Source organism: Lipophrys pholis (genome assembly GCF_963383615.2).
Source record: "Lipophrys pholis genome assembly, chromosome: 14".
Classification (NCBI taxonomy): domain Eukaryota; kingdom Metazoa; phylum Chordata; class Actinopteri; order Blenniiformes; family Blenniidae; genus Lipophrys; species Lipophrys pholis.
This window is the reverse complement of record NC_137633.1, coordinates 18,398,570-18,421,641: the sequence shown is the minus strand read 5'-3', so window position 1 is coordinate 18,421,641 and position 23,072 is coordinate 18,398,570. Positions and strand designations below refer to the sequence as shown.

Here is a 23,072-nt window from a genome sequence, read left to right as displayed (position 1 = left end):
TGATTAGTAAGAGGGAACATCATTATTTAAGCTTGTTATAGTGCCTTTGCAAACTGCTCCCATATCAAAATGCCATGTATTACACGTGTGCCCTGAATCCAGCTCACTCTTGCAGGCAGTTTCTGGCTGACTTGACCCTAATACATTTTCCTGCTTTGTGTCTGGTCTTAGCTGCTGTATAAATTATTCAGGAAATGATTGTGGTGAAAAGAGAAGGGAACGTTTCAGTCAAATAACAAGGATTGTGGCTCAAGCCTGATCTGTAACTTCGGTTTCTCGCGCCTTCATCCACAGAGATTTTTGGGTCACATTGGACTCAGAAGAGATTGTGAAGGATGAGGATTGCAGTCTTCACAGAAATAGCCCCACACCCCCGTCATATACGTCCACATACAACGACACCTTCTGCCATCTGCCATGCCTGACCCTGTCGCTCGTGGATAATGCATTTAACTGAACAGCAGCACAGTGGGTGAACACAGCACCCTCATGCTCTCATGTCACATTACGTGTAAAAGGAGTCGAGGGGGGGGGGGTATCCCAGTGATGAGTTGTAGTGGAGCTCTCCTCCCCTTACAGTCACTGGAAACTGGTTTGCACACACACACACACACACACACACACACCACACACACACACACACACACACACACACACACACACACACACACACACACACACACACACACACACATGCATGCTGCTATCAGTTCTTTTGCAGCCCAATGAGGGAGTGGGAGGAGGCAGGGAAGGAGGGAAGTGATAAAGAGAGAGAGAGAGAGAGAGAGAGAGAGAGAGAGAGAGAGAGAGAGAGAGAGAGAGAGAGAGAGAGAGAGAGAGAGAGAGAGGGAGGGAGGCGGGAGGGAGAGTGTGTCTGTAAGGGAGTGAAAGACGGCAAGCCTGAGCAGGAGAGGGAAAGAAGGAGGGGGGGTGGATTGTAAGGAGCTATATGGGGCCGTGATATTCTCTCCTCCTGGATGCTGCCATTCCTTTTCATGGCTTTGTCCCTCTTTGTACTGCCCCTCCGTGTCCCCAGGAGCAGTCACCGGTACATGGATCAGCACTCAGCGGCGGAGCCGGGGATGAATCAGCCCCAACAAAGAGCCTTTGAGATGGCAGTGTGTGCTCCTGCCTGGAGGGAGGAACGCATCAGGCTTTCCCGGGCAAGCGGCAGCCTGCAGTGTGCTCTCCGCTTGAGAGTCAGTCATCCTCGCCGTTGTGTGTGGAGGGAGGCTTGAGCGTTGTATGTCCCTGTGTGAGTGTGTGAATGCGAGTGAGCAGTGCATAATAGTGCATGTGAGCGTGTATGTGCACACTCTCGCTTCCAAACCTTCCTGAAGGAGAGAGGCTCTCCTCTTCACTGGACGGGCAAGGTAAGGTGGAATGACAGATTTTTTTTTTTTTTCTCATCTAACAATGATTTATCCCTTCAGAGCCTCTGTTTCCCTCCTCAGCGGTGGGGGTAAAGGAAGGGAGGGGGGTTGAAAAAAAGGAAAAGCAGCTTAACGTCATTGATAAAGAGCAGGCGAGTGTGTGCCATCGGCAGGCATCAGCTGTGGTGGAGGAAGGAAGAGGAGATGCTGTGAGCAGAATGCAGTGCAGCCAGGTGCAGATGTGGGGAAGAAGGACAGAGAAAAAAGGGAAGCCTATAGCAGAGGGGTTTCGCTGGATTCATTTCTTGATGGGACTGCATCTCAAAAGAAGAGCCTTAATTCACCTTCTGCTCACTCCTCCTCCTCAAAACCCCCACATCCTTTCCCTCCCGCCGTTTCGGGACGCTGCTGTCTTCAACCTCCAGGGAAAAGGAGGCATCACTTCCCAAAATGTGGTCTCACTCGACATGGATCACACTTGACAAATACAGACTCTGCCAATACTATTGGCCACCGGGGACAGACGCTTCCTGTTTTTACCTCTGTGGGGTGTGTGTGTGTGTGTGTGTGTGTGTGTGTGGGGGGGGGGGGGGGGGGGGGGGGGGGGGATCTGTGTGTGTCTCTGTGTGTGTGTGTGTGTGTGTGTGTGTGCGTGTGTGCGTGTGTGTGTGTGTGTGTGTGTGTGGGCTGAGCTCTCAGGTGATTCCTCTGGTCATACCAGTGCATCAGGACTCAAGCCTTTACTGTACATACAAACTTCAAGTGGAAGGATGTGGTGGGGAAAACAAGCCTGGGAGAAGGACTGGCCTATTTGGAAAAACCTGTTGTGCGAGAGCTTGCATAAATGTTGGAGGAAATGTTTGAAACGGTGCTGTTTGACTCTGGATCTAGGCCATTAAGACTCAAGTATTCCAGCCAGTTCTGTAAGGGTTTGCTGCATCTCTGCTCGTCTCTTTTATTGAACAGTAATTCCTTTTAGTTTTAGCTCCATTTAGTTTTGTTGCATTATTGCACTCATTGTTATTGAGAGCGTTGCAACATTCATGCACTTGCTTGCAAAAACTATTGACCCAGTGAGAATTGTGACTGCACGTGACGTCCTTTTTCATCAACATCTGTGTGATTCACTATTGAGTCAGACTGATGTATTCACTAAACACTAAACCGACTCCTCCTTATCTGTACAGGACAACTTTACCAGGTCAGCTGTCTCAACGTGCTGTTCAAGATCAGTCACATTCACTTATTCACTCACACCATCACACACCAATGGTAAAACCGTCAACCGTAGGATTGAGTGTCGACTTGTTCTACCAGCTGATCCACAGATGCCCAGCAGTTACCAGTATGATCTCCAGTCTGCCAGGAGAAGCATTAATTTGAGCTTTTTTTTTTTTTTTGTACAAAAGTGATGATGATGTAACTGAGCCTCTGCAAGAACAACCACGTGTTTGTGTCTCAGATTACTCATTGATATTCAAGAAGGAGGGAAAGGCTAGCTGAGGTGACAGAGAAGGTCTCTTTGGTGCACACACACATTCGCAGCTGGATATCTGCTTCATCCAGGGTGACTTGTCCACTCCAACATCTTCTGTTGTCAATCTCTGGGAGGCATCCACACTTATACAGGCTGACATAGAAGCCCAAGCAGTGCAGACTCGAGCTCTCGCAGCAGGGGAACTGGTGGGACAGGACATGATAGGGGCCCCTCATGTACGCACACACATAAACACAGCACACAGGGTGTCAGTGTTTCGTCACTGTCATCATGTATTGCTGACACCTCCTGTCTTTCACTCTGCTTTTTGGGAGTGTTTGTGTCACGTTCACGTCAGCCCAAGGAAGGGGCAGCGTGCATTACCAGCTCAGCATCGCCGCCAGCCACGAGACGTCAAGCGCCAAGGATTAAAAAAGCCTCAGAGTCCAAATTAGGACACCATGACATGAGTTCCCTCTCTGGGTTTGGAACAGCACCCATGCTGGGTGACACAGGCAGGGGCAGTGGAGTTGGTGCTGATTGATACCATAAAGGAATCCAAGGTTAAAAATGGCCCATGCTTTGTCCCTTGGAGCGACACGCTGAGGCCTTGGCTGAAAAAATTATAAATCAAAGCGTTCGTAAGCACATGCGCGTACTGTACTGTAAAGCTTGCACCGAGTCCCAGCACATCAATAAATTAGACCCAAGAGAGATGAGTTGGGCTCATATCATTGGTCCAGGCTGATCATACGCTCCTATCAGGGTAGCGTCAAATTGTTCAAAGCACTTGCAGGAGCCAAGAGGATCTTTAATTAAGCAGAGTGTTGGTCAGTGCTGCATTAGTCTCCTGACTCTCGCTTTTAGTATACATATAGACTGCATGCAGAACCTGACTTCCTGACTTTACATTGTATTATTCTAGTGATGTGTCAGCATCCAGATAAAAGCCCCGCGACACATAAAGTGTTGCTTTTACAATGTCATTATATTGAGGTGTTCGTAGTAGACAGAGACTATAGCTTTTACTGCGCATCGATGTCCACACTCATCGCTGCAGGGCAGAACAAACTACTTTTCCTGTCCGTTTTCTCATCCGGGAGAATCAGTGCCATTATGTCAGACGACAGAATGATGTATACATTCTGGTGATGCAACTGGCCTGTCCTGAAATCCCCTCTACTGTGGGTTGTTTACTGCAGAAAGGCTGCCTGAGATGATGGAGAAAAGAGTCTACGTCTTCAGGGCTGAGTGGGCCACTTTCAGCATCGCTGTGTCCCTAAATGAGACAAAAATGCAAACGCTTGTTTTGATTGCCTCAAATCTATATCCATTTATTATTTTTTGTCTTCCTTTCTTCATCTGCTCCTTTTATGTCACTACAGCTGAGTGTCCAGACGCTTCTTTCCTCCCCCACTCTCACTCCTCCTGTCTCGACCTCTCATTTCTTGTTTCCTCCTGTCAATATTGACACAGGATGGGCAATCCTGCACGAATGTCTGCCCTTGAAGGACTGACAACCCTCATTGTTGAACCCAGGCAGTGTATTTTGCCATGTGCCTCCTTTGCTCTCGCTTTTTTCTTGCTTATTCAGAGCATGAGAAAATGACAGACAAGCTTGGTGATAGCAGCGTCTTAGAAATGCGACGCCCCGTGACTTGAACCATCTCTGACTTCATACGGACGTTTGAGTGAAGCCCAACACATGACGCATCGCTCCGAGTTATGTGGCATTTGAAATACCCCAAGATGTGCCACTATCAATGAACTGTCTGTCTGTTAATGTTAATTCTACAAATCGAAATGCAAATGCAGGAAGTAGATATAACTTTTCCTTTCAACGTTATTACAGTATTACCACAGTTTTCACCCATATTTCCACATCCTCTGCAAGTTAACATCTTTTCCATGCGCTGCTGTTAAAAGTATGTACTTAAACTAGCCCAGAACATTCAACTCATATGCCCTTGGGTATGCACGACATAGTGCATTTCCCCCTGAGTGGAGCTTTTATCAGAGAAACAGCCACATCCAAGTAGTGTTTTGACCACTTAGAATAAAAACAGCAGAGTGCATCTTTAGCTGCACTTTTCTTTTTTCTCCTGAATGTCTTATACTTGTGACTATCTCTTTTTACCTTGTTCATCCAAATAATCGAAGTGTTGTTCACATTAGTCACCGATGTAAAAGGAGTGGTGCTCCTGAAACAGTTACTGAATATAAAAATGTACTTGGTGCATTCCATTCAATTGTTTACCTCTCTCTCACTCACTTATTGTGATGTTTTGATGATATACTGTAATAGTATTATTGTGGTATTGCTGTAGCACATCAGTTCAGCTGAAGTTCCAACGGTCATTTGGAAGTTTTGCAGTTTCTCATTGGTCAGTTTCATTATTTTCAACTGCACATGCTTCCACAAGGGGGATACATTTTCAGCAGCCATGCAGAATTTGGCATCACACTTGTTCTCAAAAGAAAGAAGCGCAATGAGCAAATGACAGCACAACCATGCAGCTATGATAAAGATAGCCAGCACAGAGAGACACACAGCTCTTTTGTTGTTGTCATGTATGACAGATGCATCAGTGATGATTACCCATTTTTTTCTATCCATTTAAAATATTTTAAGATCAGTTCTGATGTAGGAAATAAAACAGGAGATCACAAAAGTAAGTGCACTTCATCCCTGACATCAGGATGGAAAATGTTTCCAAAAAATTTGATGCATTTGTCTTGATTTAAAGTGCTGCACTTTTGAGCCACATCTGTGCACTGGGGTGTGTGAAGAAGATGCGTGCGACTTTCCACCACTCCTTATACTTCGAGTGCTTTGTCGTGCATGATGTATCAGACCAGTAGCATGAAATATGCATGGCGCCATCGTGTTATTCCATGTCGTTGGATTGTGGCTTATGACGTCACACGTTGTCTTCCATTGTCAATCCGTCCGTGTCTGCAGAGGTGACTTCAAAGAGAAAGCAGACATCAACTTAAATCATAAACACTGCGATTGTACTGTCCAGTCACGTCTTCTACCTTTTTCATGCCATCATATGGTGTGTGTGTGTGTGTGTGTGTGTGCGTGCGTGTGCGTGTGTGTGCGTGTGTGTGCGTGTGTGTGTGTGTGTGTGTGTGTGTGTGTGTGTGTGTGTGTGTGTGTGTGTGTGTGTGTGGATACGTTACAAAGCGCAAAGAAGAGATGACCACCAAAGACTCACCTCACACACACCCACCCACACCCACACACACTTAACCACCACCTCCTCTTCCCCCCTCTTGAGAGGCAGTCTCATTACACTCAAAGGGCAAAACGGTCATCATAATGAAGCTGATAGAAGAGCAATCTTAAAGCCCTCCACGCTGCACTGCAGAGTCCAAAAACAGCAGTTAAGTCAGTGATGTTATTTAGCCACTATGAAGTAGAAACGGGCCTCCTGTAATTCAGTATGGCTGGCTTATGCTTATGCATGCACTGGCAAACACAAAAAGAGGATTACTTCTTCCCCATCATCTCCCACCCTCACCTCACTATTTGACATGAATCCCGCACAAAATAAACATGCGTCTGGTGAAAGGGAGGTGGGGGGGTGGGGGTTGATGTGTCCTAAAAATAGATCAGTGAAAGACTGAGAACCATGCTAATCCTGCGAGCACAGTCACCTGCACATTCACTACATTTCTGCATGCATGCCAACGAAGAGATAGAAGCCGAAATCAGGGCAAATAGAAAAAAAAAAATCATTCAACAGAGCTGGGAGCACAAACATCGAGCAAATCCAATATCTCTCTTATCTCCCGATCCCCTCCCACTCAACCACAACTCCTGCTCGGGGGTGATCTGAACATGAGAGGAAGGCGAGCATACCCACTTCTCCTTTGTCATGTTGTCCGTGGGGAACGCATGGATTGCCTGGTTCACTTTCTGCACGGCATGAGAGGCCGAGCCACTCTGCCAGGTGAAGCAGCTCCATCCAGTCAGGGGTAAGACTTTGATTTGATATTTATTCATCCTTAATCAGGATGAAGTAGGAAATAAGGTCTATTTATGCGATTCCCCATGTTTTTCTTCTGTTTCAACAGACTTACTGCAAATATCTTGTTCTTGATTTCTTGTGTGGTTTTTAGGTCATGCATTCTGATCGTTGCATTTTGTTACTCCTGTGCAGAGTTGAAGAGATGGAAATACCTAATGTCACACAGTTTTTTGGAGTGACCTCATCTATCCTGGCTCTCCATATCCCTGACAGTAGCTGGCTGAGTTTTGCCTCACCACTTTGATAGATTCAAGACAAGCCACTGAGGCATAGGGTCAAGTCCCTACAGTTTTCCAGGATGTGACCAGAAAGCAAGATCGTGCACTGTGCAAGTTCAGCTCTGCTCACCGATCTAGAGGACTGACTTAGAAATCAATAGCATATTGTTATCAAGACAGTCATAAGCTTGGCAGAGTCGGAGGGGTCATTGTGAGGCCAGTTGCATGTGATTAAAGCTTGTGAATCAATAAGTACATTAACTTATTAGATCATTTTGCACAGGCATGAATAAACAAATTGGATGTATATGGTGTGACTGTGTGTGTGTGTGTGTGTGTGTGTTTCTACTTCTCTGTAATATAACAGTAGTTAGTCTCTCCAGTGATCAAGAATTAATAATGAATATTGTGTTATGTTTTGTTCTCTGTTGCATTGAACTGATAAAACTTGAAGTAAACAAAAAAAACTGCCCTACTTGTGTTGGTATCGCCCCATAATTGCTGGCAATGGAGGACTGTAGCAGTTTGCATTTTACTCCTGAGCAAATATTGATCGATCCACTGGTGAAAGAATACATGGGTGTAAACGTATAAATATTTGTTCAGGCAATGCCAACATCTGCATACCAAACAGACATTTAAGCAGACAGCTCTCGTGCAGTGGAATAAGACGAGAGATCGCAATCTTCTGTTTTGCTGCTTGCTTTATTTTTTTTCCAGGCATTTGTTATTCAGAAAAAAGGAGACACAATTGGCAGTTAAAAGGCTTTCTGTGTTTGTAGAAAGGAAACTAGGTCTCTGTCTTGAGAATATATCCAGGTCTGACTCTAATCTCAGCCTCAACTCTTTTTTCCCACCTCCTGAGAGCCCTCACACCATAATGTCCCTGTCAGATGAAATTAAAGTCCTTCCCAGTGCCACATTATGTACATAGGGAGAGCAGAGAGTGATACGTTTATGCAACACTTAGCATATTAGCCTTGTGATTAAATTATCCTTGCAGGGTGACACATCTTCCCAAGCTGTATTCCTCCCCCTCCACCCTCAGTTCTCTCTCTCTCTCCACCCTCAGTTCTCTCTCTCTCTCTCTCTCTCTCTCTCTCTCGCTCTCTCTCTCTCTCTCTCTCTCTCTCTCTCTCTCTCTCTCTCTCTCTCTCTCTCTCTCATTCTGACCCCACATTCTTATAATGAGGCGGGCTTAGCTGATGTGACCAGCGGGCTTGACCTCCTTATACCCTCCAGTGATGCGGCGGGGCAAGTGGTACGGGTTAGCCACCAATACAACATCTCATAACAGGCGTCGTTGATGCCGATTAGAGCCGTGCTGCTCTGAGGGCGGAGGTGGAGAGAGGAAAGGCTGCCAGCGTGATCGCCTGCTGGGTTGTGGAGGGCTGCAAAACTCATTTCCTCAGCTCCCAACCATTTCACAGTGCATGATGGGAGATCGTATCTGTAATTCTCAGGGCACCTTGCAGGCCACTGCATTGGCCATATAATTCAGGGCGACGGTCTTCTAGAACAAACAAGAGTCCTGAGAGGCTCTACGGGGATATAAAAGTGCCTCATGGTCATATCCGTATCCCAACACACTTTGAGTGATAAAGCTGATGTCTACAACGTTAACCGTCTTAGTGTGTCAATGTGTTGGAATCAACGGCATTTACATTTCTTGTTTAGATGATAAAACATGTAGAGGGGCGAGCTCTAAATCCTGTTTTGATATCAAAACATTGACTTGATCAATCCATCCATCCATCCATTTAGCCATACATACATACATACATACATACATACATACATACATACATACATACATACATACATACATACATACATACATACATACATACATACATACATACATACATACATACATACATACATACATACATACATACATACATACATACATACATACATACATACATACATACATACATACATACATCTTCTATAGCACTTTATCCTTTGCAAACTATAAAACTGAGGATGGTTAACTTGGGTGTGCATCCTGTTATGGGGTTAAAAAACTGAAAATACAACTCTAAGAAAGTATCAGACCTTCAACTATCAGTCTCCCTGTGAAAGTTTTACACGAAATATGTAATGGATTACTAATAACTAAATTTGCATCACAAGCAGTACTGCAAAGAATGCGTTCTAAATTACAGTACTGTAACACCACTGTGTTTGACTCGTATGACTCTGCAAACTAACATGAACTTTTTCGCTGCTGTCTCTCTGTCTCTCTCTCTCTCTCTCTCTGGCTTGCCTTTATAAATCTGCCTGCTGCCTTTTTTTTGCCGCTTCTTCTTTGCATCACTCATCCATTATAAAGTTTATTTCGGGAATGGTGTTATGCCCGGTTTTGCATGACAGCTGAAAATTGGAAAGCTTGCATTTGAAAAAACCAGACTGTAAAAATGACTGATTAACTCAAACAGACTGAACCTAATGAGTGAATCAGACATTAGTTTGCAGAGCGTATTAATACCCCGGCTAATGTGTTAGAGTAGTATGACTGTGTGCACACTATTGAGCAACAACTCAACAAGAATGGACTTGATAGTTTTCCTCATAAAGACACATTTTTTGTAAGGAAGCTCCACTACTTTTTTTGTAAAAGTCACTGCATTCATATGAATCTCAAGATGATCACAAGTGCCAGTTTTTGATCTGTAAAAACAGTAGTATTGCTGGTATTTGGTCATGAACCAGAGAGGAAAGTTCACATAGGAAATGACCCCCCAATGAGGAATAACCTAGCTCTACACAATTCTTCCTCTTAGAACTAGAAACATATTATTAAGTGAGCAAAATAATTATGAACTGGCCTCAGTGAACCATTCATGTATTATTTGGGTCTGAAACTGAAAGTAGTGAGCTGGCCTGGGAATCTGCTCGCGTGGCTTGTCAGGACGTCCTTCGTGCTGCAAGCTACATAAAACAGCATTAATACCAATCACAAGACTTAAATGTGAGTGATTATCTCGCAGTACAGCTGTGCAGCTGAGGAAATGAGATGTAATGCATTTAATTATTTCCCTCCACTTGAATGAAAAAATAAAGCTGAACGTACAGCAAAGCAGAGCTCGTGAGTCGCCAAATGTAGAACCATCAGTCTAGAGATTAAGTGGCTGCCCTCGCTGCAATCAAGGGCACGCAAGCTGCTAATTAGGATGGGATATGAAAGAGTTATAAAAGGGGTTATGAAGGATAGCCTGCCGTGGTTTATTTGTGTTTGTATGTTTGTGTGTGCACAAATGTGTGTTTGTGTGTTGTACTTGTCCCGCTAATGCGCTGAAAGCCTGTGGGTGCTGGACAGCCCGGCCGAGTGCTCATCAGCGAAAGGGCACAGAGAATGAATAAGCCCTAATTGACCAGATATTCTTCAATGCACATGTGCTTATAAATGCATCTGCTCTCCTTGAAGCTCCTCTTAGTGGCGCGTGCTTGTGACAGCCAGCAGGGCAACGCGGGGCGTCTGTGTTTCGCAGAGACATTTCAATAATTTCCCCCCATGTGGACGGAATATCTGTTAGTAGATTTCATTTGAATATGCCGGGCCAGCAAGAGGAAAGTTGTCTGTGACAGACTCCATCCTTTTAATCATTAAGAGATTTGCTTGTAGTCAAATGTCACTGTTGCTTGAACACGCTCTACAATTTATTTAAAGTTCAACACTTTTTTTTTTCTCCCCTCAACAGGTACATTGTGAAGCAGGCAGGCTGTCGCCTTTCTGGACTTGAGGATGTTTCGCAAAAAGAAAAAGAAGAGGCCTGAGATATCAACGCCCAAGAACTTTGAGCATCGTGTCCACACCTCGTTTGATGCTAAGCGCGGCTGCTTCGTGGGCCTGCCGACACAATGGCAGAGCCTGATAGAGAACTTGCGGAGGCCCAAACCCATGGTGGACCCGTCCAGGATCACAGAGGTGGAACTGAGGCCAAAGAAGGTACACCAGTTTATGTTTTCTACTCTTTGCTGAATTGTCCCAAGGTGTGTGTGTGTGTGTGTGTGTGTGTGTTTATGTGTTTGCCTTGTGATGAACTGGAGAACTGTCCAGGGTGTATCCTGTCCTGGTCCATAGTGAGCTGGGATTGGCTCCAGCGTCCCGCTGTCCTGCTATGATGGATGGATGCTTTGACAATGACACTTGAGGTTCTTATCAAGCAGAGATGCTTTGTCATTCTAAATGTTCAACCCCCGATTGTAGAGAGATTGATGCATGAAGATAATCTGCCACTTTTGTCAATAAAGAAGTCATTTTCAACTCTGCAAAGGGATTCTGCTGTCTCATAAACTGCCATAATCCTCTAATGACAATTGGTCCCATCCCTATCTTTTTGCTTTCTTATCTGTCATGGGTCTCGGCTAAAGACCCTGCTGTATACACTGACTGTATGATGTTGAATACTCACAGGGGCCGCAAGATTTATTACACCATGCAGGCAATTAATAACAGTCTATGGTGCCTTCCTACAGATGTCGAGTCGAAGGGATAGAAAGTGCAGGTACAGCAATAGGAAACGCCAGTGAGTGATAAAGGCTGCAAATCTCAAGAATTCTACACTTCAGTGCTTTTTATGGCCCTCCAGAAAACAGGAAAAAAATAAAAAATACAGGAAACACAGTTTCATTAACTTTGTGACGTAATCGGGCAAAATTAGAACTGCCCTGTCAGCATTTACGCCAGAGTTATAGTTTTATTTGCATCATCAATATCAGCCCAATATGAGTTTTATGTTACCTCGGAAAGCAGAAGATCCAAAACAATGATAAAAACTGAGCAGAAAATGCAGCACATATCTAAGGAGGACGATTTAATGTCTGCAAAACCACAGTGTCATTTCAAACTATTAGCATTCACTAGGAAAACAATATCTCGCCACAGTCATTATCACTTGCCATTTTCTCTCCTGAGAGATGCGACAGTAGGTGAGATGTCATCTGACCTCTCCCCCCTCCGTGCAGATATAATGGCACCGAGCCAGAGAAACAGGAGAGGCTGTTGACTGACTGCGAGCTGAACATGACTCCACCCTGGGACAGATTAATAAACCACCTTCATACTTAGACTAACACTAGTCTGGCAAACACTCCAGAATTCGATGTCGGGACAAGTTCAGGCCATTTTGCTTCTTTCTTTTTTTTTTACCTGCCAACTATGCATACCATTATGTTACGAGAGCAGCTATCTGCTGAGGTCAAAAAAGTTATGGTAATTTGTAGTCCAGTGCCTCTATTGTATTACTACAGTAATTAAAAATATTCAATAACAAGTGAAGTTCAATATTGTCCCAAAAACTTAAAAGATCAAATTAGTTGCTTTGAAGCAGGGGTGTCAAACATAGGGCAAAACTGACCCACGAAAGACTCTAATCCAGCCATCCAAACTACCAATCAAATTGTAAATATTTCAAAGAAAACATAGATTTTTCAAAATAAGTTGTGTAGCGGACACAACACAACACAACACAACACAACACAACACAATACAACACAATACAACACTGGCTACTAGAGCTGAGATATCTGTGATGCTTTGTGTGAACAAACTAGCCTCAAAGCCATGCTGTCAGGCAAAGTTTGTAAAAAGAAAAAAAAAAAGCATAATGCAACAGCTATAGGAGAAAGTTTGTGGATATTTCACTGTATTTTGCACCAGAAAGTGTCATTAAATTGTCTTCATGTTGAGATTGGAGTCATTTTCTGTAGTAACTGTTTGGTTTTTGTGAAAATATTGACATTTTCATGTATATTCTATGCCACAACAAAGAAAAACTTCAGAGTTTAAGTTTAAAGGTTATTATGGCTCTATTTTACCCATTCAAGATGATATTGGGCTGTACATGACCCCTGAACTAAAATGTGTTTGACGCCCCTGCTTTAAACCATTGGATGCTTTATTGTAAGCTGCATATATGTGTAGCAATAATCTCTCTCATCTCACAGTGATAATAGTATTACTTTGAGTTTATTAGTGGGGACTCAGTTTCCTCCCACAGTCCATTCGGAGCCAACTGATTACTCCAATTGCCCTTCAGTGTGAATGTGAGTGCGTGTGACTTTCTGTTTGTCCTGTGATGGACTGGTGACCTGTCTGCGATGTACTCTGGCTTCATCTATAGTCAACTGGGGCTCCAGGGACCATAAATTAGATATATTGTCGTAGAAGATAGATGGATGTTGGATGGTATGGTGAATGGCAGGCATCTGACTCACGTCACTTGTATAAAATATTTACTGTTAAAGCATTTGTGTTCTCAGATAGAAAAGGACACTAGGATAGAGAAATGGTGGGGATGTTTTCTATTAAAACAATAATCTTATTGGCTCCAGAAGTGCAGAAAAAAGGTTTGCATATCAACAGAAATTTGAACTCCGGATTTCAAAAGAACAGAAGTATATTACATGATGTAAAATACCCTGAAGTATAAGTGAAACGGCATTCCTGAAAACAAAGTATCTAATGATAGCATTGTGGGTGTTGATAATTCATTAATTGCACCTCTGGTTATTTGTTTTACAGTATCTGCAAACAGTAGCACATTTGATTTTGCTCTATCTTTGTAGCGTGACTCTGAAAACATGTGCCTGGTGTATTCGTCAGTGTATTGTCGAAGTGGGCCTCAAGGGAAATGATTTAAAGTCACTGTCTTTGAAGAACGACAAAGATGTCCTTTTCAGATTCCCAAGTCTAAATTTAGCTCACCTCTGAGCAATGATTATGTCACCCTCATTATTCCTTTAGTCTGAAATCTTTCAGTAATGCAACCGTGGCATGCTGAGTGTGATAAACGCCTCTTCCATTTTCAGACCATCGTGCGTGGGAGCATGGTCGGCCATGGAGACTACATTACAGCCATGATCAACGATATGAGCCGCCTGTCTGTGACCAGCTCCAACTCTCTGCGGAAGAGCAGCCCCTCGGCCAGGAAGAGGGCTCAGTCTCTGGGACGGCTGGGAGAGGTGAACGAGGGGGACACGTACCAGTACGAGGGCCTGACGCAGGATGAGGACGATGACGATGACGATGACGAAGACGTGGGTATGGACCATTGGAGGGAGAAGGCCAGGAACATCCACAGTGAGACCAACACTCCTTACCTGGGGATGAAGAAGAGCATCACTCTGCAGCCCAATGGGATCCTACCAAAGGCCAAGTCCACCTATGAGGTCGGTGTCACTTGCCTGGAGGGACCCCCACACCCTCCTCAGTTCCAGAACGCTCCGCCGCCACCTTATGGGACTTATATGACTGCTGATATTGGGAGTCCTCACGAAAGAGTGATATGGAAGAGGGATTTCCAGCTGCCCCAGGGAGTGACGCCCAATCAGAGACCTGTAGCCTGTTTTTACAGTCCAAACGTGGCTGTACAGCAGCCCCATAGCAATCAAGGGACAGTTTCCACAGAGTTTCGGCCCAGTATACCGATGTACATGCACCCTCAGAACAGCCCCGGGAGGCCGTTCTCTTCCTATGACCTCAAAGTAAGACTTTGCACATATCTGCAACAATCCAGCACACGGATCATACATTATTCATAAATTCATAATATATGCATGTCTCTATGGATGTTATGTACATTATATTATTAGCACAGTTTGTTTTTTTTCCATCCCCCTGAATGCATTAACTACCTTTTCGTCAGGAAATCATCTGGGGTCATTGAAATGCTTAGCTAGTGGAATTTGGAGAGGCAGCATATTGATTGGCTTCACACTAAAGGTGATTAAAGTTCTGGGTTTGAGTTTTTTAAATTTATTTCTAGCAGTTGAAAATGAAATGTGGTCTTAAAGTGCCTCAGAGGTTGTAAATGTTAAAGGATGGCGTGTTTGCCAAGATCTCAGTGGGACACTTGATGCTGTATAGCAACATCTTTACATGGGTCATATCAGGTAGAGTAGATGCGGAGTGAATGTGATGAACTTGATTTACATTCTGTTCCAAAGTGGGTCATGAACCCCAGGCAGGTGGCCAACATCCTCTCAGCTCTCTCCTAATTTACCTCACTCTATTTCTGTTATCATACAGGCAGACTCGACAGTGAGGTACCACTCTGGTTTCCTGCCCACTGGCACCAGCAGTCCTCTTGTCGGAGGAATCAGACCCCAGCGGACTGTGCGATCCTCAGCGAGTTACACCTTGGGCCTGTCTCCTAACATTGGGCTGAGACCCAGTGGACCGGACCCCTTCCTCAGACATTCTGGATGCCCCAACCCTCCTTACCCCCGGCAGGACAGTCCTTCCCAACCCCGACCCTCCCCTACAGGCTCACTGGCCACCAGTCCACCCGGTACCTGCTCCCCCGCCTTCAGAACCCCGCAGCATCCTTCACCCAGACCGCCTCCTGACCCGCCCAAGGTGACGCACGAACAGTTCAAAGCAGCCCTGCAGATGGTGGTGGACAAGGGCGACCCACGGTCCTACCTGGAAAACTTTGTGAAGATTGGGGAGGGCTCGACGGGGGTGGTGTGTATCGCTACAGAGAAGCACAGCGGCAGGCAGGTGGCGGTGAAGATGATGGACCTTCGGCGGCAGCAGAGACGAGAGCTGCTCTTCAACGAGGTAGAAAAAAAAAAAATTACCCCACAAGACATATTCATAAATTTCAAATTTCAATGTAAAATGCAAATAAAGACAGGAAGCCATGATTTGAATTTCTCATATTCATAACAATGGAGTAAGCACAACATATCAGCTGTTAAATGTCAGACATTTAACCATTTAATCCCAGCTATTTGACAGCAGCTTTACATATTAAAAAAAATATGGTAAATATCACTTGCAAAAACATTTGGAGAAGGATTTAATTCATTTAATTGGTAAAAGATCACGAACATGACGTGGTATGAAAAGAGCATTTTAAAGAGGTTCCCTAAGCAGCATTTAAACAAATAAACTTTGGAACAACTTTAGCAAAATGTGTGCAGACTTTTGAAGTTTGCTCTATATTAGATGCTGATTCAGGCTTTCTGGCTGCACTGCAGCGAGAGGAGACATGTCTCTGTGCTGGATGTCACCGAATTGGCTCAGCAACACTTAAGAACTCACTGACTGTGAACACAGTTTGTCATAGTATTCAATAATAAATGAGAAGCAGTGAAATGCACTCAGAAGAGGCAAAAAAGCAAAGCATTTTTGATTGTTGAAATGTTGAAAAGTTTTTATAATTTTCGTGAAATATAAAAAAGTGTGAAAATTAGTGTAGATTGTACTGAGGAAGGAAATTAGTTTATGGGAAGGGCATGTCGTTGCATCCTGAACCTCCCAAGGTGCGAGAAAAAGAAGCCTGAGGTTGTGAACATGTTTCATCATGATGGTTCAAAGAATAACAGCTAACAGGAATCTATGGTTGGAGACATTACTCATACTAAACATTACTCATGCTAAGCAGTGTGTCTGGAGCTGCGGCTTTTCCCTCTTCCTGCCAAACTGCTGATCTTTATAGGCACAGATTTATCCAAACCTCTGCTGTGGTACTGGACTAAGATGTCTGTAACCTGCGGCTCCAGAGCCACATGTGCCTCTTCAGTTTCAGAAAATTATACGTAGAACAATTTTCTTTTTTTCTTTTTTTTAATTATTCTTTCGTTTGCATACCTGGCTGATTTTCAAAAAGACTTTCCAGGCTGAAATGGTTAAAAAGGCTCAACCTGCTAGAATTGCTGTTTAAAAAAAAGGCTACAAATTTCTAAAATTGCTTAAAAACAACAAAACCAGAAAAAAGTATTAGGAGGAGGATTGACTAAAAAGGAAAAATAATAATAAAAAGTTACCAAGAATGGAGTAAAAACAGGCGAAATGGTTAAAATAACAAACATGACAAGAACAAAAAGGGTGAAAAGCCAAATTGGCTGAAACAAATAAAAAAGTAGCTGAATCAGTTGAAATGAAAATGGATAAAATTGGCTACAAAAGTTAAAACAGCAAAAGTAATTCTAAATTGTAGTCATGAAATGTCATGAGTGTATGTTTGGCAAAACTACATAAATAACTTTATAAGCAGTCTGATCCTTTATGATTAAATGTTTTTTTATGGTTCCATAAGAATTTATATTCTTTTTAGAGACAAAAACGGATCTTTTGATCTTAAAAATTGGACAAACATCCAAGCAACTTTTTCCTTAATTCCTGGAGGTTGCAAGGTGCAGCCTTCATGGTAGGTCAATGAGCTCTGACCCACCTTGTCCCAGGTTGTGTGCTTTTCCTTTTTTTGGACCATTTCTGATCACTACTGACCTCTACAGACTGGGAGCACTCCACAAGTTCTCTAATTATCAGTGTATATTCAATGTTATGGAATTAAAATCCACCCGGATGGTTCATTATATCTCTAACAGTGACCTTCGTTTCGCCTTTGCAGGTGGTCATCATGAGGGACTATCAGCACAGGAACGTGGTGGAGATGTTTAAGTCTGCCCTCGTGGAGGAGGAACTCTGGGTCATCATGGAGTACCTACAGGGTGGAGCACTCACTAACATCGTGTCTGAAACCAGGTACCAGGCCCATCCGCAGAAAATATCTTTGGTGCAGTCTCTGTCATTGCTCTTTTTTCCCCTTTTCTTTTTTTAAATAACTAAATCAACCACAAGGGGGTAGTGTGGTATCGACTGGTGAGTGATCAGCGGTTTAAGGACTGTTACTCACTCTTCTCCACATCCGCAGCTTTTCTCTGGGGACCAATAGCCATCCAGTCAGATAATTGTATTTGTACAAGTTTACCCACCATGGGAACTGTCAGGTTTGAGTGGGAATTTGACTCCTCGACTGTGTTCAATAGTGAAAAAAGAGTAAAACACATCGACCTGCAGCGGAGAGCTGAGCCTGAATTCAGTCAGGGTGTGTTTGCTTTGAGCTGTCGTTGTGTTTTATATTAACAGATGGTCGGCTGGATCTCCATAGCACGACCTCTGGGTTAGATTACTTGACTTTAAAGAGATAAAAATAAAAATAAAAATCTCCCCAGCCAGATGACATATAAAATGAGCCAGCTGTCGCAGCCACTGTTTGTCAATGACTAAAGTAATCTGTGTAAATCCTCACTGCAGTCTGGTGTAATATATTATTAGACTAATCAGTGTTAAACATGTAAATGATAGATAATTGATCTTATACAGGGGCATAATTCCCATGGGGGCATGCTAAGATTAACCTTGAATGATATTTTTCATAATTTTTGAGAAGTGTTAATCAAAATTGAACAAATATCACGTAAAAGTCAAAACTATAAGATGTGAGAAATAAGAAAAAAATGTCGTTTTTACACAATACAGCTTTAACTTGCATTTGTGGTTTGCACAGTGAACTGTGTTCACAGGCAGTGATTTATAGAAGTGTTCCTGAGCCCATGCAGTGAGGTTCCCCCTATTTTGCATTAATTCTAAGTAACATCAATCATTTTGCAATGTTTGCAATATTCACTGTATTTATTGTGTCCTTGATTTCATTTTGATGTTATTTCTGTATGTTTTTAACTGTCAAAAATTGATTTAAAAAAATACATTTTAAAAAAAGGAACATATGAGACATGTCCAACCTCACATTATAGTTGGCAGTGCAAAATGAAGAAGCCATATGCATTCTCTTTACAAAGAGAAAGAATGAACTCAGCCAAAAAGGTGTGGAAATACATACAATGTGAGCTTTAAAATGTCAATACTAAAGAGAAGCATCAGTGGCAGTTTCATCGCTTTTGACCCCAACCCAAGACTATGTGAACGCGCCCCCGATCTAATGCATTTAAGGACAGGTCTGTTTCCACACGTCACTCATCCGCGTGAGAGGCGTTTGTATTTTTCCCTTTGTCTTTCATTGGCCACATGAACTTTGTTTCGCCCCTCCCATCTCGCAAACATTTATGTTCCCTTGTAAAATATCAAAGTCACATTAACATTGTGGAGGAATGAGCCTGTTTTGTTTGTCATTCCGCTGTGTGGGAGTTGTTGTTCTGAACCTTGCGCTCTCTATCGTTTAGCTTTAATGTGCAGTGATTCATAAAATTTTGACTTTTGAAGCCGTCGATCTGCTGCAGCTCGTAATGGGGGTGTGTGAAGTGCTCATGTAAACCTGCGTGTGTGTGTGTGTGTGTGTGTGTGTGTGTGTGTGTGTGTGTGTGTGTGTGTGTGTGTGTGTGTGTGTGTGTGTGTGTGTGTGTGTGTGTGTGTGTCCTGCAGGCTGAGCGAGGAGCAGATTGCTACAGTATGTGAAGCTGTCCTGCAGGCTCTGGCCTATCTCCATTCGCAGGGAGTCATCCACAGAGACATCAAGAGCGACTCCATACTGCTCACGCTGGATGGAAGGGTACGAAATGTCGTAATCTTTTTATCTTTTTTTTTTGCTGTCTTCGGTGTAAACGAAGTTATCTTTTCCCCCCCAAACAGGTAAAACTGTCAGACTTTGGCTTCTGCGCTCAGATCAGTAAGGACATCCCTAAGAGAAAGTCACTCGTGGGGACACCTTATTGGATGGCTCCCGAGGTCATTTCCAAATCACCATATGGCACCGAGGTGAGGAGGAACACATTCAACTCTCATTCCCACAGAGCAACACTGCAGGTCTCTGTAAGGGAGGGTGGAAGCCGACAGTGTCAATCTGTGCTATGAAACAGTTACACTATTTCTTGCTCTGTGTTCAACAGGTGGATGTTTGGTCGATGGGCATCATGGTGGTAGAGATGGTGGATGGAGAGCCGCCGTACTTCAGTGAAACCCCGGTAGCAGCGATGAAGAGGCTCAGGGATGAGCTTGCTCCAAGTGTGCGAAATGTCAGCCAGGTATGAGAATACTAATTCCCCAGAAAGTTGGAACACGAGCTTGATTGCAAAAAAAACAAAAACAGAACACAATGATTTCAAATAGAACATCAACACCAGATCAGATGTTGATAATGAGACAGTGTACCATTTCATACTTGATATAATAACTGGTTTGAGTTCAGCTTATTTGATGGACCAATGGCATGCTTACCATTGTGCAGACTCCCTTCTTTTGCATTTCCATGATGCTTGAAGCGTTCTTGTATTGGTGAAATGTCTGGAAGGTTGCACGGTGAGCTAATGGTTTGCACTGCCACCTCACAGCGAGAATACTCCCAGTTTAAATCTAGGCCTCTGTGTGAGGCTTTGCATGTTCTCAATGTGAAGTTTTCTGGTTTTTACAGTCCAAAAGAATGTGAATCAGGATGATTGGTGACTCTAAACCTGTCTCTCTGTGATGGAGGGGACACCTGTCCAGGATGTACCCTCGCTCTGCCCGTAGGAAGCTTGGACCGGCTCCAGCCCCCTGCAGCTCTAATCTGGATTTTGTCAAGTGTCAAAGCCTTTACTGGAAGAAATGTTGCATATGTTCCTTTAAGGGTTCAATGTTCATTTTCGCATCGCTGGTGCCGTTCATTGTGTGTAAGCTGCCCACACCATTGGCAACAATACGGCCTGATACAATCAGAGATGCAGGCTTTTGAACTGTCTGCTGATATCAAGCAGGAAGGCCCCGGTTCCTCGTGTGCCTGAAGGTTACTGTGTCCATAGTTACAGAAATAATCTCAAATTTTGGATCATCTGACAACAATAGATTTTCGTTTTGCTTCAAACCATTCAAAATGAGAAAGGACTGTGGTTTTCTGAATCAAGGTCACATACTGTATGGCTTGTTCTTTGCATTTGTGTTCATAAACAATGATTTCTGAGGTGTTTGTAGGCGGAGACTTCCAGAGAATCATCCATATTGTTAATTCAGTACATCCAATTTTGACCTTCAACCTTGCCCATTGTCCATTTCTCTGACTACTTTGATTATAATATACTCTGGACATGAGGTGATCTTCAATGTTTGAGGTATATTTTTCTGAAAATGCTTCATAATGTTTAGAGGCAGTTTTTTGCAGATTGGTGAACTTCTGCCCATATTTACATCTGAGAGGCTTTGTGAAATTCTTCATTACTCACCTATTGCCAATTGACCAATTTAGTACTTACATGTTTCTCCAGTTGTTCTTTATTTGTGCAAAATCCTTTGCAGGCTTTTAAAAAAAAAAAAAGAAATGGATTGCTGCAATAAAATTCAAAATGAGCTGATATTATCTATTGTAAATAGAATACAGGCTTATATCGGCAAAATATTACATTCTAGTTTTGCTTAGGCTTCATTTAACACAGATAACCAGCCATTTTTGCAATTGGGCTCATAATCTCTCACCATTTAAGAACAACGTTTGGATGGATCATCATGGATTATTGACTTTTATTTTTTTTCTTCAATGTTTTAGGTCTCGCCCGTTCTGAAAGACTTCCTGGACCGAATGCTGACTCGCGACCCCCTGGAGCGCGCCAGTGCCACCGACCTGCTGGAGCACCCCTTCCTGCTGCAGAGTGGCTCACCTCAGTGCCTGGTCCCACTGGTGGAGCAGTACCGCAAGCGCATGTCTCGCTGCTGACCTCTGTGGAGTTCCAGTTCCCCAAGAGTCCACCTTCATGTCTGACCAGTCCAGGCCTCAGAAGAGCACTAGCACGGGGGTCCAACACCTCGGGCAAAAGCAAGCCTACGGGGGCTCATCAGCTCCCAAGCGACGCAAACGCAGGCAGCATTTTGCTGCTGTTGGTGTGCTGGTGGCACGAGGCGAGTTCGGTAAACAGACACCGCATGGTCTCGGGCATGAGAGAAGCACTTTAGGAGTGAGTTCAAGGCAGCATGCAGTTCCTCACCTCTCGATTCAATCCAAATATTGATCGGCTTCCTGTAATGTTCAATGGGATTCAAGTCAGCACAACATGGTGCATATCAAACTGATAGTAGAAGTCAATAATTCAAGTATGTATCAAACGTGCTGTTCTTAAAAAAGAAAAAAAAAAAATCCTTTACAGTTTTCATAGGAGGCTTTATTACGGGCTGTGTAAAGCCTATGAAGCCGGTATCGGGCTCAAACCTCAGAAGCTCATTGTGACATTATTGAGCCGGGGTCAAGTTACCTCTGCACACTCTCACTCTGTGAAAAGTGGACAAAAACCCGGTCAATACACACTCTTTGCATGGCCAAATGGAGGCACACCTGGCCTGATGTGAATGCTTGAATATGTACCAAACTGGGATGTGAAAGACAATTCTCCTTTATTAGCATAATAAATGGGTAGATAAAAGCCCAGCTGCTACTATTGGGCTATTGGAAAAAAACAAAAAACACCAATACCGTATATATCTTTTTCATATTTATTCTTTATTTCTAAAATGGTGTTGTGGATCGTTTGTATGATGTGAAGTTGCAAATAAGGTTTCATTGTTAGGTATGGACTTGAAACATAAGCAGATAAATTAATAATGTAAATAATAACCTATGAATAGCTCATCATAACTGCTGATTCATTGCAGTAACTTATATGAAAACGATTCGAAATTTTACTTTCCTTAAATGAAATGAGTGTGTATAGTTGTATGTGGGTGTATGTGTGAGTGAACGAATGTGTGCGAGGCGACATCTCAGTGTTTGGTTCTGATACGGCCCCCTTTGTATTGTGACAGACTTTTTCACACACACAAAAAAAAAAAAAATCACAAGGTGTATGTATGCGTGCATGTGTGTGTGTTTGTGTGTGTCGCTCTGAAAGAAGAAAATGTGTGACTGTATTTTCATTTGTTTGCCTAGATAAAGCACACAGGCTTGGCATGTGATGCTGCGGGACGTCCACCTGCTGAGAAACACTTTGCACATAGTCTTTGTAATCTGACACGGACACATGTTGACATGTTTCATGTATTTCTATTTCTGTGTGAGATCACTCATGAAAAAGAGAATTACTCATTTTAATTTTGTACAAACAAATAAATAATGCATACTGAATCAGTATTCTCTTCATCCTTACTGCTCACTTTGCACACATACCCATGCATAAAAAGGGGTTGTTTTGAAATGTTTATTAGGTATTCAGCATGAATCGTACAGTGCACATTCACTGGGTATCTTTAAGCAAA

The 23,072-nt window shown here is 43.3% G+C and overlaps 1 protein-coding gene across 3 annotated transcripts; it reads left to right on the top strand.

The window, feature by feature from the left end:
- Positions 1-870: 870 nt before the first annotated feature.
- On the top strand, positions 871-22,945 carry pak6 (p21 (RAC1) activated kinase 6). 3 transcript variants are annotated; one of them, XM_080480307.1, is made up of 10 exons: positions 882-937; positions 1,037-1,373; positions 10,813-11,060; positions 13,925-14,599; positions 15,144-15,677; positions 17,476-17,609; positions 19,287-19,413; positions 19,494-19,619; positions 19,751-19,885; positions 21,376-22,945. In XM_080480307.1, the coding sequence occupies exons 3-10, from the start codon at positions 10,857-10,859 to the stop codon at positions 21,541-21,543; spliced, it is 2,103 nt and encodes a 700-aa protein (XP_080336433.1). In that variant the 5' UTR covers positions 882-937; positions 1,037-1,373; positions 10,813-10,856; the 3' UTR covers positions 21,544-22,945. The 3 variants fall into 3 exon arrangements, with proteins under 3 accessions (XP_080336435.1, XP_080336433.1, XP_080336434.1); XM_080480309.1 differs by having other exon boundaries at positions 871-1,373; positions 13,925-14,284; XM_080480308.1 differs by lacking the exons at positions 882-937; positions 1,037-1,373 and adding an exon at positions 6,524-6,834.
- Positions 22,946-23,072: the final 127 nt, after the last annotated feature.

Excerpts from the sequence above, each read along its gene's own strand:
- pak6 (XM_080480307.1), top strand. The coding sequence starts at position 10,857 with ATGTTTCGCAAAAAGAAAAAGAAGAGGCCTGAGATATCAACGCCCAAG. Across the intron at positions 15,678-17,475 it reads GAGAGCTGCTCTTCAACGAG|GTGGTCATCATGAGGGACTA; the intron begins GTAGAAAAAAAA and ends TCGCCTTTGCAG. Across the intron at positions 19,886-21,375 it reads GTGTGCGAAATGTCAGCCAG|GTCTCGCCCGTTCTGAAAGA; the intron begins GTATGAGAATAC and ends TCAATGTTTTAG.